Source organism: Leiobunum rupestre, chromosome 7, assembly GCF_980474605.1.
Source record: "Leiobunum rupestre chromosome 7, qqLeiRupe1.1.hap1, whole genome shotgun sequence".
In the NCBI taxonomy this organism is placed as follows: Eukaryota; Metazoa; Arthropoda; class Arachnida; order Opiliones; family Sclerosomatidae; genus Leiobunum; species Leiobunum rupestre.
This window is the reverse complement of record NC_143390.1, coordinates 17,369,294-17,383,676: the sequence shown is the minus strand read 5'-3', so window position 1 is coordinate 17,383,676 and position 14,383 is coordinate 17,369,294. Positions and strand designations below refer to the sequence as shown.

General features: G+C 37.3%; 2 protein-coding genes across 6 annotated transcripts in view; one reads left to right on the top strand and one right to left on the bottom strand.

Annotated features, from left to right (window-relative positions):
* The first annotated feature begins 7,005 nt into the window (after window positions 1-7,005).
* Hip14 (palmitoyltransferase Hip14) lies at window positions 7,006-11,460 on the top strand. 2 transcript variants are annotated; one of them, XM_090154567.1, is made up of 13 exons: window positions 7,006-7,143; window positions 7,479-7,863; window positions 7,931-8,069; window positions 8,155-8,317; window positions 8,380-8,505; window positions 8,574-8,713; window positions 8,771-8,871; window positions 8,947-9,071; window positions 9,141-9,297; window positions 9,373-9,456; window positions 9,521-9,672; window positions 9,730-9,827; window positions 9,897-11,460. In XM_090154567.1, the coding sequence occupies exons 1-13, from the start codon at window positions 7,084-7,086 to the stop codon at window positions 10,048-10,050; spliced, it is 1,884 nt and encodes a 627-aa protein (XP_090010693.1). In that variant the 5' UTR covers window positions 7,006-7,083; the 3' UTR covers window positions 10,051-11,460. The 2 variants fall into 2 exon arrangements, with proteins under 2 accessions (XP_090010693.1, XP_090010694.1); XM_090154568.1 differs by lacking the exon at window positions 7,006-7,143 and adding an exon at window positions 7,247-7,387.
* The window catches only part of LOC149934925 (serine/threonine-protein kinase BRSK2-like), a 90,440-nt gene continuing 86,908 nt past the window's right edge, over window positions 10,852-14,383 (bottom strand). For 3 of the 4 annotated variants that reach the window (XM_090154563.1, XM_090154565.1, XM_090154564.1), the window contains exon 17: window positions 11,470-14,093. In XM_090154563.1, coding sequence (XP_090010689.1) covers window positions 13,720-14,093 — 374 coding nt within the window. In that variant the 3' untranslated portion in view covers window positions 11,470-13,719. Of the gene's footprint in view, window positions 11,019-11,469; window positions 14,094-14,383 lie in introns of those variants that run through there. The other variant, XM_090154566.1, reaches the window with a different exon arrangement.

Genomic DNA, 14,383 nt, shown 5'->3' with positions numbered 1-14,383 from the left:
AGTTAATTTGCACCCTCCGGAAGGGATGGTTAGCGGGCTAAACTTTCCCCTCCCCTAACCACCGTAATTAATACAATCTTTGCTTAAGCAGAATTTTTTTACACCCTTAAAGCTAACAATATTCTAGATGTTGATTTTTTTTCTACGCCTAACCAATAGGGTCACCCCTTGAGGCGTGTTTTGCTGTTAGGTGTATAGAGTTATAATTAAATTTAATACATTAGCGCACGCGCGATGTATTAAAATTGATTGTAAACAAAACTGCAGATATTTAATGACGAAATAAAATTGCGCCTTAATAATTCAGTCAGTTTATCATATCGTGTTTTGGTGTTAGACATAAGTACAATTTAATTTAAATAATTAATATTAGAAAAATGTTTTTTGGAGTTAGATGGTGCGTGTATCAATTGGTACGAAATTCAAACATCACAATAGAACGTACGCGGGTTGTGGGGTCCCCCGAATTGGCCAGAAATCTCACTTAGAGTTAAAACCGAAAAATTAGTTCATAAATGTAATTTTCAAACAACTCGGTCTTAATATTAAATAAGTATGTAAATTTAACAAGTTGGCAAGCCAAAATATACCTCTCCTCGGAAGAATTGTCCCTAGTGGTATTAATTTCTCGAGATAACCCTTAAAGATATATCTCCGCAATTTAAAGTTATTTGTTAAAAATATTAACCCATTTCTATCCCGCCCGGTATAAAATTTTAATTATAATTAAAATAATTGAGACGAAACGACCAATTTTAATTTATTCAGAATATCATAAGTTAAGTAGTTACAACAGTAAGTTGGACGTACTATAACAATGCACAATTGAATTAAACCCTTTTACAGAACAAGTTTATCAGTTAAATATAATACGAAGCAAATTTTAATGAAATATCTACAGAGGCTTTTTGGAATTACTCGCTTACGAAATACTTGCCGCATCTTTAACGCTCATTTTATTTCAACACTCGCCCTTGATGAAGATACCGTAGATATCTGGTAGTGGACGACTCGTTCACTTCCTGTTGACGTTGTGACGCATACCACATGAAAAAGACCAATGCCGTCCAATTTCCAATATCATATAATGACTCGCACACCCAAGAAATCATTGACTGCGTTAGAAATCGTAGATATCCAAATATCCACACCAAATGTATTTACAAGAAGCAAAAACCTTACCATCAACAAAGCACAGAGAGCCACTTGACTAACCGCCAGCTTTTAAAGCAATTAACGTTAAATTATCTCCTTTGAATTAACAGAACTATATATAGGTCGTTAAGAAAGTGGACCACCCACAGGGTCTACCCTTTAACCCTCTAATCTCGGCTGACTGCGCTAAAACAAGATTTAACCTTTAAAAAATACCAGATTAGGCCTTCATAAATTCATTAATAAAAAAAAAGACTTTATTACCTATTATGCTTACGATGCCTGTCTTAATTTCAGTGAATCTAAGCAGCTATCGGTGGTTCTGTGGTAGAGCGCTCGACTGCCAAGCCGAATGGTCTGGGTTCGAAACCTGGGTGGCGCATTTGTTTTTAATCAATAGAGAAACGCTAAATTAGAATTTCTTCGATGCAATAATTTCAATTTCAATTCTATTTCAATTAAACCAAAATTTCGTACTCTATTAAATACGCTTCCGATAAAGCTGAAGGTCTAATTTTCAATAAGGTGTGACAAGTGTCGGTGGTTCTGTGGTAGAACGTCCGCCTGTCAATCAGGAGGTCTCGGGTTCAAATCCCGCCCGATGCGATCGCAAATTGATACTAAGACGAATACCGTGTACAACTGGTGGAAACCCTGCCATTGGACGTTGAGAGGTAGCATTACACTCAGCACTCGGTCCGTCCCAAAGTCATTAAGAAGAAGTTGGAGACAAAACGCCCATATAAACACAACAGACTCAACATGCACATCCATCAGAACACAAACACAACAAATTCAACACTCACAACCTACGCATAAACATTACAAAAACGTAATACACCAAACCGTCACGACGGTGAGCGAAAAAACACCATCCAAACCAAACCGCAAATGCATCCGTTAACGCTCACCGTCACACGGTGGTTTTGCCAACCCTTTGAGAAACTGCGTACGCAGTGATTACACTTTGCACCGAAAATGCGAACGCGTTCGCAGTCCTGACAGACAGACACACCCACAGACCCACCCACAGACCCACCCACAGACAGACACGGTCGTTGTATAACCCCTCCTAGGGGACTTTGTCCCCTCGGAGAGGTAAAAAGCACTAAAATCGGAAATTCATAGGGATGCACCGATATGTCGGCCGACACCGGTATTAGAAAAATATTTTCAGGAAATTTTTTTAAAAATAAGAAAATTCTCGATTAACTAACTAATGATAATATTTTATTTGATTGGCCGAGCTACGTACGCCAAAAGCTAAATCATACCTTTTTAGACCGAGGGTTACGAGTGTAAACAAATAAAAAACAACGATATTCGATTTGTGAAAATATGTATCAAGTAAAATGAAAATAAACATATTCCTATATGCTCTTGCAAACCTTTTTCAAAGGAAAATTATGATAAAATGGTATAACAGTGCAGTAGCGGCGCTAAGGTTTTTTCACAGGTGGGCTAATTATTTTGTGGCCCCTAAGAATTTTGTGGCCCTTAGTCCCTTACAACCATGGAGTGTAGCTTCACTCCATTTTACAAATTTAGTAACCCCTTATACATTTTTCAGGAAGCGAGAAGAGCAAGGTCGTTTTCTTGTTGCGGCTCTCGTCGGGTTTACTGGACCCCTATATGACCTTGTATCCGACCTGGAGGGGACACGTACATCCCCGGGGTATTTCCATAAATTTCCTTTCTTTTCTTTCTATTGTCCATTCAACTTTCTCTCAATTTCCGCTCCCGTCCTCCCGAATCTATCTGTTTATGGTCTACTATCTTATTGAGTAAACAAATTGATTTTGAAAGGCAATAAAACAAATTTCTAGAGATAAAGAAAATTCATAAATTAAAATATGTGGCCTCTTAATTATAAATTTGTGGCCCCTTTAATATAAACATGTGGAACCTCTCAGAAATGCAGGGGGGCTAAAGCCCACTTCAGCCCGCCCTTAGCGCCGCTACTGTAACAGTGCACTGAATCGTCTTTTACAATGATTTTATCATATACAATACTGTTATGAGAGATAACTTTGTTAATATCGGCCAATATTACAGCCGATGTTATACCATAAGTAACATAATAACAATAAGTATGACAATTAACGAGATTTACAACCAAACTGATTTTCATAGTTATTGCGTAATCAAGATGTTTTCTGAGCACAGAGCTCTCTAGTGTCTAAAATATGCGAGACTTCCGCTAAGCCGAAATATCTGGTTTCCGATAGATAGGCGGAATATTAGGCTAAAATGATAAGTTTTTCTCGGCGCCACGAGTTTTTTATCACGCATGATTCGCACGCTGGGCTTCTAAACAAAGCCAAAGCCCCTCGTGACTCCAGAACGAGCTCTCCGATATTAGGCTTAATTTTTTATCAAAACGTAGTCATCCAAAACGTTAAGTCGCGAGTCCAAGTCACAGCTTGAAGAGAGTATCAGCTAGGAGCAACAAACACAAGGAGAACGCAGCTAGCCTTTAAACACGCTAACGAAGGGTTGTGTACGAATTTCATTGGACGAGCGTCACGAGCCTTTACGCGAACGTTTTACGGGTGGGGGGAAGACAAGCGTCTAGCCAATGAAAAACGTACACAAGAAAATCCACGACTCTTGACGGGTTGCGTTCTCCTTGTGTGGGGTGTTGTGTTTGTTGCTCCTAGGTATCAGTGCCGAAAAAAGGTTCGGTTTGAAAATTAGCATTAAAGCAATAGGAAGTGTCATACTTATTGTTATTATGTTACTTATGGCTGTACCCATATCGGTGCCTCCATAGAAATTAGCAACTTGTCGGCCCCGATCTACCAACTTGTGGGCCCCCGATCTAAAAAATTCATAGCGGGCTACCGAGGGCGTGATATTTCTTTTCGATTAAGATATCTCTGGCCTTTCTAAACCTAATTCTAGGAGAGTTATGTGGAATACGGCGGACGCGGACGCGGCTGCGGCGGCGGCGGGGGCATCGGCTACACTGTACTTGGGTAAAGTAAACACAAATCCTTTAGGATTGTGTGTAAAAAAAGTGGTATTAAAATTAAGATTGCTTTAAATACGGTTGCTGTTCTTTGGAGTATGTTAAAATCCAGGTATAAACTACGATTTTCATTTAATACGAGTTTTAATTGAAATCGCTCAAGTGGAATTCGTGGGAGTTTCGGAGAAGGGGGAGGGTGGCTGAAAAGAGAGATTTTGGCAGTTTAGAAATGGGGGGATGAAAGTGGTGCCGGGAAGAGGAGTAAATTCGATCCAATCCTCCCTCTCCACTCCCCCTTGACCATTTTAGCGACAAAACAATTTTCTTGTACAAAAAGCCCCATCAGTTCATTAGTGGAATAACCGGGCCGGAAAAACGAAAGTGATACCAAGGATTCGTAGGGTGGTACCTTTTGGTATTATAGGCTATTGGCACTCTTTTAGAAAGCCCATTGAAACTGGCTCAAGAGCTTTAGAACTTTAATAAGAGATAAACCAAAAAACATCTACTTCTAAAAAAAAAGGTGTTTTCTCTAAATCTATTATTTAACAGGCTAAAGGTGTACTACAGTAGAGCTAAAAAATAACCCGAAATTTTTAGCAAGGTCCAGATAAGGTAAATACAATTGAAGTGAAACAGTTTTAGAGTTCCCTTTTGGTCAGTCACCCAGTTTACTTTCTAAAGGATTATAAAAGAAACGATTTAAATTTACATTTTTATCTCATTTTCTCGTTCTTTGATGAATGCACCAAAGCACTCGGAGGGTTTTTGGATAGAGAATATAGAAGTGGAATAGCAACTCTAATTGTAGGGTTTAAAATGCATCTCGAAATTAGGGGTTTGAGCGGGGTACTTCCGGTTATTGTAGAGGTAAACGTAGAGGTTTATGACCTAACATTACCGGAAGTTGACATGGCTAAAGTACCATGAGATGAAAATCGGCGAAGTTTTTATTCCTCTTCTATATTTTCTGTGGTTTTCGAAGTTGATGAAGTTTTTTATTTACGTCATAGGTCACCTATGATGTCATTAAATAATTCTACTATTTAGATATTAGAATTTAAAATATTTTGAGTATTAGACCTGTTATTCGACTAATATTTGGGCCAATTATTCGACGATAATTCGATAAGGTAGTATTTTGGTTAAGCCTAACTATTCGGTATCTAGATCGAAAACTACTATTCGTCTCGGTATTTGATTTGAATATTTTTGGTATTCGATATTCGTCGCGATTGGCTAAAAGTGCTATTCGCCCAGCCTTAGTGAAAAAGACTACTCGACTCAGGAACCTTGCACAAGTGGCGTAGGAACTGGTTCAAATCGTACCCTCTTAATCGGCCCTTAATGGGTCCGAGTGTGCAATAACTGGTGGCTTTAACGGGGAGTCGGGGTCCGGCTCTTGTAACCCATAAGGGCGGTGGCGCACTGGGAGATGTTAGCTCTGATCAAATGGTCCTATCTCCACCTCTGACTTCGGTCAGGTAGGGGCTGGATACTGGGTTTCGGCTCAGGCTAACGGAGAGGGTCCGTGCAAACTGGCCGTCTCGGCGGATTGGGTAGCCTGCTGTGGGGCTGCGAACCTCCGTATGAGGGCGCGGCGGTTCTGTTTCCCGGCCTTTTGGACTCCCACCGGGACATCCGGCGCCAGCTGTGCCGGGTTACTTGGACTCGCCGTTCCCCTTTATGAGCTCTCTCCAATGGGTTTGACTCTCTGCCTCTGTAGGTAGGGTGTCGGCTGGAGTTGCTACAGCATCCATTCTTACTCCCACTGCTGTGTGCGAAGTGGGGATTGCTCCAGCCATTGCTGCACCTTCTGCTGGATTGAGTGGCTTGCGTCTAAGGTGCGACCATCAGTAGTAGGGTTCTGCTACCCATGGTGGATTTGTCACCCGTCCGGGCTTGGGGACGCTGGCGTAGGGCACTATGATGATAGGCCTCCAGTCGTATGGTCTCTGTTACTAGGTACACCGGGCTATAAATTCTGAAACACTGTACCCTCTTAATCCCAAACGTTCCAACGCGCCTGCCTAGCACTCCCGCTGTCCCGGGGTTAGGTACGTACCGCCTGTGCTAGAGGTATCGTACTTTCCGCTCCAGAAACACCTTCTCTGCTCCAAGCTAAAACGACCTCCCCCGCCCAACTCTTGCTTGCAGGGAGGGGGGGATCTTCCATGATACCCCCGAATCGTTTCTACACAGGAATAAATAAATATATTCATACATACATTTCATTAGGTAAATAAATAAAATTATCAAAATTAAAAAAAAACTATGGTTTTACATGAAAACTTACTTATTAATGGTAATATAACTCCATTGCATTCTTTACTTTGGATTACCTCCACAACAAAATACTAAGCAGCACAGCAAATATTAAAAGTCATGTTAGTGACGGGTCAATATTGGAACCCTTTCGAGGTGCCCTGGTATTTCCGGAGCCGCCCTGATACAAAAGGGTGTACCTGTATGTAATGTACGGCAAAAAAAAGTTATAACCTTATACAGAAATACCATAGGTTACATTCCCTTTAAAGGTAAATTTGTATGTTATAACAAGAATGCATCCAGGAATCCAGGATAGCTGCGAATATGAAGCCACAACTATATAGCCTCTGCTCTGTATAGGGTACTATCCCCTTATTCTCTTTTCCCAGAATAAATTCTTGTTGTAAATAGGAAACTTTGTCAAAGCAAGGATCCCATATGGTCAAAGTTTATGAAAGTCAAAAGGAAAATATCTAGTTGAATTACCGCTATTGAAATGAATGATAAACATCCCCCCTTTTCGGTCGATTTAAGTTGTTCAAGCAGCGCTCCAAGCGTTGGAAAATAAATTTCGCTAAAATACACGGGGAAGAACCGGATCCTGAAAATAGCGAGCGCTTGCAGGCGGCCGTGGGTTGTGGTTAGATGGCGCTAATTGATGTTTAAGGAGAAGCGTGATTTTAGGGGCCATGGCGGACGATAAAGATCCTTCATGCACACCTGTGTATTTTACCGGTGGGGAATGCCAGGTAAATAATTATAACAAAATTTTGCATCGAAAATGTTGCTTAGTGTAAGGTTTCCACTATGGCTAGGAAAATATTTTTTCCGATTTGCGTAAATATCACTCAGACCTATAAAACTTATGTATCGTAAGCCTTTGGTGTAATAAACCCGGCTACCGCCCATACAAAGCCATTTAGACAAATTTGCCATTGATTTTGTTATAAATCGTTTTGGCTATGGGGGCTTTTCTTACTTATCCCAACAATGGTCTAGAATTATTTACGCTTGAGTTACAAAAACCTTATATTCCAAAGACAATTGGTAAAGTTTATTTAGAGAATTTGTTCATTTGAAACAGGGCAAAGAAGATGGAACATTTGTCAACCAAGACAGTAACAGAAATGATGCTGGTACCGATACAACGGTGCCATCCGTAGATTATAGTAATTTTGATATAGTGAAAGCTACGCAATATGGGATACTTGAACGTTGCAAAGAAATTGTAGATAATGGTTACGATGTAAACCAAAGAGATTCTGAAAATGTGACTCTACTCCACTGGGCTGCGATTAATAATCGCCGTGAAATAGTTAAATACTTCATTTCTAAAGGTGCCGTGGTTGACGCGATTGGGGGTGAGCTACAGGCAACGCCTTTACATTGGGCGACACGACAGGGACATTTGAACATGGTCTGTTTATTAATTCAACATAATGCTGATCCTTCCTTAAGAGATGGAGAAGGTATCTCTAATGTTTTAAATATATACACATGAAAAGTCTTTACTAACATTGTTAAACAAATTTGTAGGGTGTTGTTGCTTACATTTAGCCGCTGAATTTGGGCATACGGCTATTGTAGCATATCTCATTGCAAAAGGGGAAAATGTTAATATTCTTGACCGTAATGGTATGACCCCTTTGATGTGGGCGGCATACAGAGTTACTACGTAAGTCTTATAAAATTCTTTCACCCATTGTCTCACCCCCCCCCCCTAAAAAAAAGTATTGTTATATATGTTGTTATTTATCTAGAAATGATCCCACTCGATTGCTTATTACACTGGGGGCCAGCTTAACTATGACAGATAGACATCATCGAAATACTCCTTTACATTGGGCAGTATATGCCCGAAACAGTACAGCTATAACACTACTTTTAAGAGCCGGAAGTAATGTCTTTGCAAGAAATGCCCAGGTAGTCATAAATACCTTAAGATGTCATCCTACTATTCTGTGTAAAACTTCATTTTCTTCAAGGGTGATTCTCCAAAAGCAATGGCAGAGAAAATGAAATCCACGTGGCTAGCGCAGCGCTTGGAAGAAGCGGAAAAAGAATGGGAAGTCAAAAACAAGCACATATTTCTACGCTTTCATAGAGATAAGGTACCTCCATACCTCCATACTCTTAAGTCTATATTTTTACACTTGAGACTTATCTTTCTTCTATTTAGAGCTTGAGGTATTGGTGTATGTTTGCCTCGCCATTCGTTGGCTTTTATTTAATTGGAGCAATTTTGGAAAGCAGTGAAGCATACATAGTAAAAATAGGCCTCTTCATGATCCTCGTTGCTTTATTCTCAATTATCAGCAAGTACGTTGTCTCCTAACTTTCTAATAAAATCAGCGTTAATAATGATACAAATCTTAGATTTTTCTTTGATGACCGGTTCCTCAATGTTCTTCCAGTATCAGTTTACCTCTCTACAAAATTTTGGATGTATGTTACTTGGTTTACATATTTGTGGCCCTGTATCCTTTTATTTATATGAAATTCAGTATGGTGACACTAAAGGAAATTTCCTTACATCAATTTAATAAAAAAAGATGTTGGAACGCCAGCCAAAACTATAGGTTTTGTTGTGACTTCAACTGTTTTGTATTATAACTTTTACAAAGCTTGGAAGTCGGATCCAGGTTCTGTGCAGGGTGACCAACAACAGCAATTTAGGGTCAGTTTTGCCTGTTTAATATGAAAAAAAAAAATTATATATTGATAATTTAAAAAATTAAATGGATAGACGATAATCGAACTGGCTGAAAGGGATGGTTTCAATCCAACCTGGTTTTGTAGCACTTGCCTTGTTCAGCGTCCTTTAAGATCAAAACACTGTTCGATATGTAATCGTTGCGTCGCCAAATTTGACCATCATTGCCCTTGGGTATCCAACTGCGTTGGCAAGTATCATTCCTATAAAGAAAGCGGAAGAAAGGTTAAAAAACATGTTACAAAATGTTATCTCGCCACAATAGGTTCTGGAAATCACCGCTATTTTGTAAATTATCTCTTATTCCTCAGTATAATGATTGCCTGGTGTTTATATGGATGTTATCTTTGTAAGAGTTTGTTGATTTGTTTTTTATGGTAGCTAAGAGATTTATAAATAATGGTCTTTAATAGTCTGGTACGGCCATTGGTCGCGAAATAACATATCAACACTGTCATTTGTCTGGAACTCTCTGTTTGTGAGTGGTTGGGTCGGTTGGATTGCAGTCAATGCCTTACTGCACGGTGCCTGGGTTGTGTGTCTCTTAGGATGTCAACTATATCAGGTCTAGTGGTTAAAATTTTTCCTTCCAAGTAGGATATTAATTTTTTTATCGGTTTAGATAATGTGGTTGGCGATGACGACAAATGAAAGAATGAATTGCGCAAGATATCCACATTTTAAACGAGATAAGAAGGGACATTATAGGAGTCCTTTTCAGTAAGTATCACCTATACTTTTAGATCCCTTTTTATGTACAGTATTACTACTATTTTAAATATTTTACAGTCGTGGAGTTCTAAAAAATCTGATAGATTTTTACGAGTGCCGCTGCTGCGGATTGTGTCGTCACGAAGTGAAGGACTGGAGGAAAGAATACGAAGTGATCACGAGCGAAGAAGAAAAGAGTCATTTGTTGAACGACAGTCAAATGTTTGTTTGAAAAGTGCAACTAACAAAAAATTCAAAGATATCTTTGGCTTATTTTTTATCCTAATAAGTGAACCGAACTTTTTGAAATAAGATTCGTTAATAATAACGTACGTATTACCAGAAGGTCGCAATTAAGACTGGAGATTGTATTTGCCACTCTTTTTCATGTAAATTTCTAATCATCGCTCCATTTAGTATCATTTTGATCAAATAGGTGTACATGTTTCAGTTGTAGTTTCTTTTAATAGTTTGTAGGATAAAATATAGTAAATCAATTGCAATTGATAATTTAGGTATTTAAATAATGAAAACAGTGAGATATTTTGACTCGTTGTTGCCCCTGAAATAACAGTTTCTCGAAAGTGTAAACTGTTAAGCACACCAATATTTAGCAGTCAAAGATTAGGCAATGCTAAATATTTCTAATAGAATCCAACTGCAAAGTCAAGGTTAAAAAATAGCAGTTGGAAATTTAAAAGCAGGCTATTTTATATAATTCTGCGAATTTTTTTTGTATATATAATAAGTGTGTATGTGTGTGTATAAAACTACTTAATCCCAATTAAATTTTAAAACTAGTTGATCTAGAGACTAGTTTTTATAATCCACCTCTGTTAATATTTTAAACATTGGCTTCATAAAATTTGTCACTGTTTTTATTGTATTATAAATTAAATGGATTAATTTTGCTCAAATTTTACCCAATTGTCCTATAGTCTGAAATGTTATTGTTTGCACAATTTATTTGTTAGATCTCTTTCATATCAATAATTAAATTATTAATTTTTTAATGGACAATCTATATTCCAGGTAAAGTTATTGTTGGTTTTATTAAAAAAAAATGTAAATTTCTTACGTACCCAGTTTTCTAATTATTTCCCCAGCAATTTCTATAGTGCAGTGCTCTTAGTCATTTTCACTCTCTCGTAAAATGAATTGTTGTATTAAACATTTTCAATGCCTGGCATTTACACTGTTCTATATTAAAAAGAAAGTCATGAAAACCAAAGACATCAAATTTCTACCAGATATGATTTTCATAATCAGTGTTGTAGTATTAAATGTACATGTTAAAAAAAACTGGTTTTATAAGTAGGGAAAAAGATTGGCAATGGGAGATACCTATTGCCAATAACAATCACAAATTAAATAAAGCCTATATCTTCATGCATTATTAACTATAAAAATAATGAAAAAAAAGTGAAATTGATGCACCAAAAGATGTTTGTGAATAGCCAATAAGTTATATTTTGGACTTATACTGGGATTTACTTTCAAATATACCATATTTTTTTTCTTTTAGTAGAAAAAACTTACTTTTGTTAACTAATTTCTATTAATTTGTGCGATAAAACATTTTGAATTTAAAGTAATATCGTGGATTATTCCAAAGTGTAGAAAACCAACACGTAAAATGAAAAAAACCTCTGTAAATTTTAGGACTTTTTATTTGTTTAACCTGCACCATGAATTTCATTAGCAGGGTTTAAAACACAAAAAAGAAACCCCTTCAATGACATGCATAATTTTTACCCACTTTTTTTTTTCAATAATTTTTTTAGTTTTTTTTTGCTTGATGTGATTTTTTTTGCTACTGTTATAGATTTTTTTAGCTCATTCTACTGTCCAAGAAAATTTACTGGAATGGTATCGTTGGCTATTTGTCTTATTATCTCGACTAAATCTAAAATATACAAAATTTACACAGGGAAGGAGGGGATGGGGTTAACAGGGAATCATAACTACTTATTACAACCAAGTGATATTCACAGAAGGTTTTTCTCTTAAACTTTTTGCCAAATACAAAAATAACGAAAAACAATATATATATATAACACGTATCCCGCTATCTAATTAAATAGATCAAAGCGTCACTCTTCGCTTTTTTCTTCTAGGTGATAAGTTTTATTTACAATCTGACTTTTTATTATTTTGCGGTGCTTGCAATATATATAGAAATCATTTTTATACGGCTTAAAAGAGCTTTAACTATCGTCTACTCTTACAAACATGAGATCTACCGTGTTGGTGCCTTCTCAATCAATGTGCTATAAGAATTTATTACTCTAAAACATGCCCTGTCTAAATGGCTCTTCACTAAACCAGAGGAAAATTATCAGTTATATTTTTACTTTTGAGATGTTTTTAAGATCTTAAAAGTTATAGCCTTATAGTTTAGAGGGCGGCTGACTGGCTGCTTCTAAATTGACATTTCCATTATTTTGGTTGTCAATTTTAATATCGCCGAATGAGGCCTACGATTCCATTCCAGGAGATATTGGAATAGCAAACAGTTTGATGGAAGAATAGGACATTTTTTTCTCTTTTGGTTTTTTTTTTTCAATATCTTCGCGAAGGGCGTTTTTCTTTTGATACGAAATAACAATGTAAATGGTAGTAGAAGGAGGGGAATATGATTAGCGCATAACGATTCACAAATAGGATATTTGATAGCAATTCGATTCCAACAATTCTTGTTTGTTATCAATTTTAGAGGGATTAGGTATAGGGGAAATTCTTGGGGGTATTCTTTTTAGAACAGGGCATGATACACAGTTAATATTTTTCTTCACATTTTTCTTAAATAGCACATACTGGAAATGCAAAATCCACTTTTTTTTAATTGTTTAGATTGATATGACCGCAAACCAATTTTCATATTTTTTTGCCAAGATGAAATTGGTAAAAACCTTTATGCTTTTTTTTTCTTTCCTAAAGCAAGTTTACCCAACCCAGGCTACAATTATACACATATTTACATATAGAAGGGATTTTAAATAAATATTATATCCATTTCTTAGCGAGAAATGGACTTTTAAACTTAATTTATCTTTTTTTATAAGCCTATGTGAAAACGTCACAAAATATAGCGACTGCCGATACTTTCTATAAAACGAAAAAATTTATAAAATAAATAATAACTTTGCTTTTTTCCCCTTTCCTTCAATTTTTAAAGAAAAAAAATACGATTGAATGAGGAAAGAATTCTTAGAAGGTAAAATATTTTTGTTCTTTACATATTTCTCCTAAATACCACTTTTTCTTGTTATTTTATATATGTCCCACGCACAATTAATGTTTTCAGTTAATTTTTTTCTATGCTCGACGGATGCTAGTAAATTAAATTGCAGATATCACTGCCACATGCACGCAAACGTTAAATGATAAACGCAAAAGAGATAATTTGTTTAGTTTTTTTTTATCGTAGCCATTTAGCATTTAAACAGCTCCGTTTCACACCACACAAGATTGAAATGATATCCACTTTCGTTAGATTTGAAATGAATTGCTAATAAGAACGATTACAAACATTCGTTTCCACGGAAAGTAAAGGAACGTGTTCCTTCATATTTACGTTAGTTGTTCCGTTAAACAATGCCTATTTTTTTTATTAAGGTATTGACTGAAATTTATTTATTTTTTGTGACTCAAATATCTATTTCAGCGCATTTTTTTTTTTCAAAAACCTGGTAACGGTTTTTTTTACTGGCAAAAGCTACAAATTCCACGCGTATTTCGTTTTTATCGTCGAAGATTTTGTGATCATTATTACAAACGATTCGGAGTAGCGAATTAAATTTGAGTTTATAGCTCGGAATGGTCTAAGAGAATTTTCTAATCCGAAACAAAGTTTTTGAGAGAGATTTAGTCGTGGTTCTGTTGATAAAACGAGGTGTTATCAGACTTTGTCTTTGGGTCTGTTAGTGGTGTCGTAGCTCATCCTGCGCCCGTTGGCGATATGCCGTCCCACTTCGTCTCTCCTTTGCGACAGCAATTTGGCTTCCCTCTCAAAAATATCGGCCGTCGCATCCTGGTCAGACTTGCACCTGGCCATGATGACCCCTCCCGAGCCGGCGCCCGAGCCCAGAGCCATATCGTCACTGGCCACTTGGGCGTGCGTCGGAGTCGGCGACAGACTTTCGGAGCCGCAAGAGGAGCTGTCGCTTAGTTCGGCCGTTGGTCTGCGGCTGATTCGCGGAGACATGTTAGGACGGCGCCCGAGAATTTGAGCTTGAATGTGCTCGCAAATTCGTTTGAACCTTCTGATAGGACCTGCTCCGGATCAATTACACGCGACCATCAGCAAAAATCCCTTTTTTTTACATCGCAACCTCTAAGGCAGTTCGATAACTTAGGATAATTCCCTATCTTCGTCAGACTAAAATACGATCTAGACTCCCAGCTGAGAACAGAGGCCATGGCAAATAAGAGGGGTAAAATAAAGGCGCGAGTACAGGATATTTTTGGTAGGAGATTTTTAAGCCAATGAAACTCGTAAGAAAAGACACGTATGCTCTGACGTCAAAATGACTTAAAAAAACAGTCCCCTAGATAGAGACGGA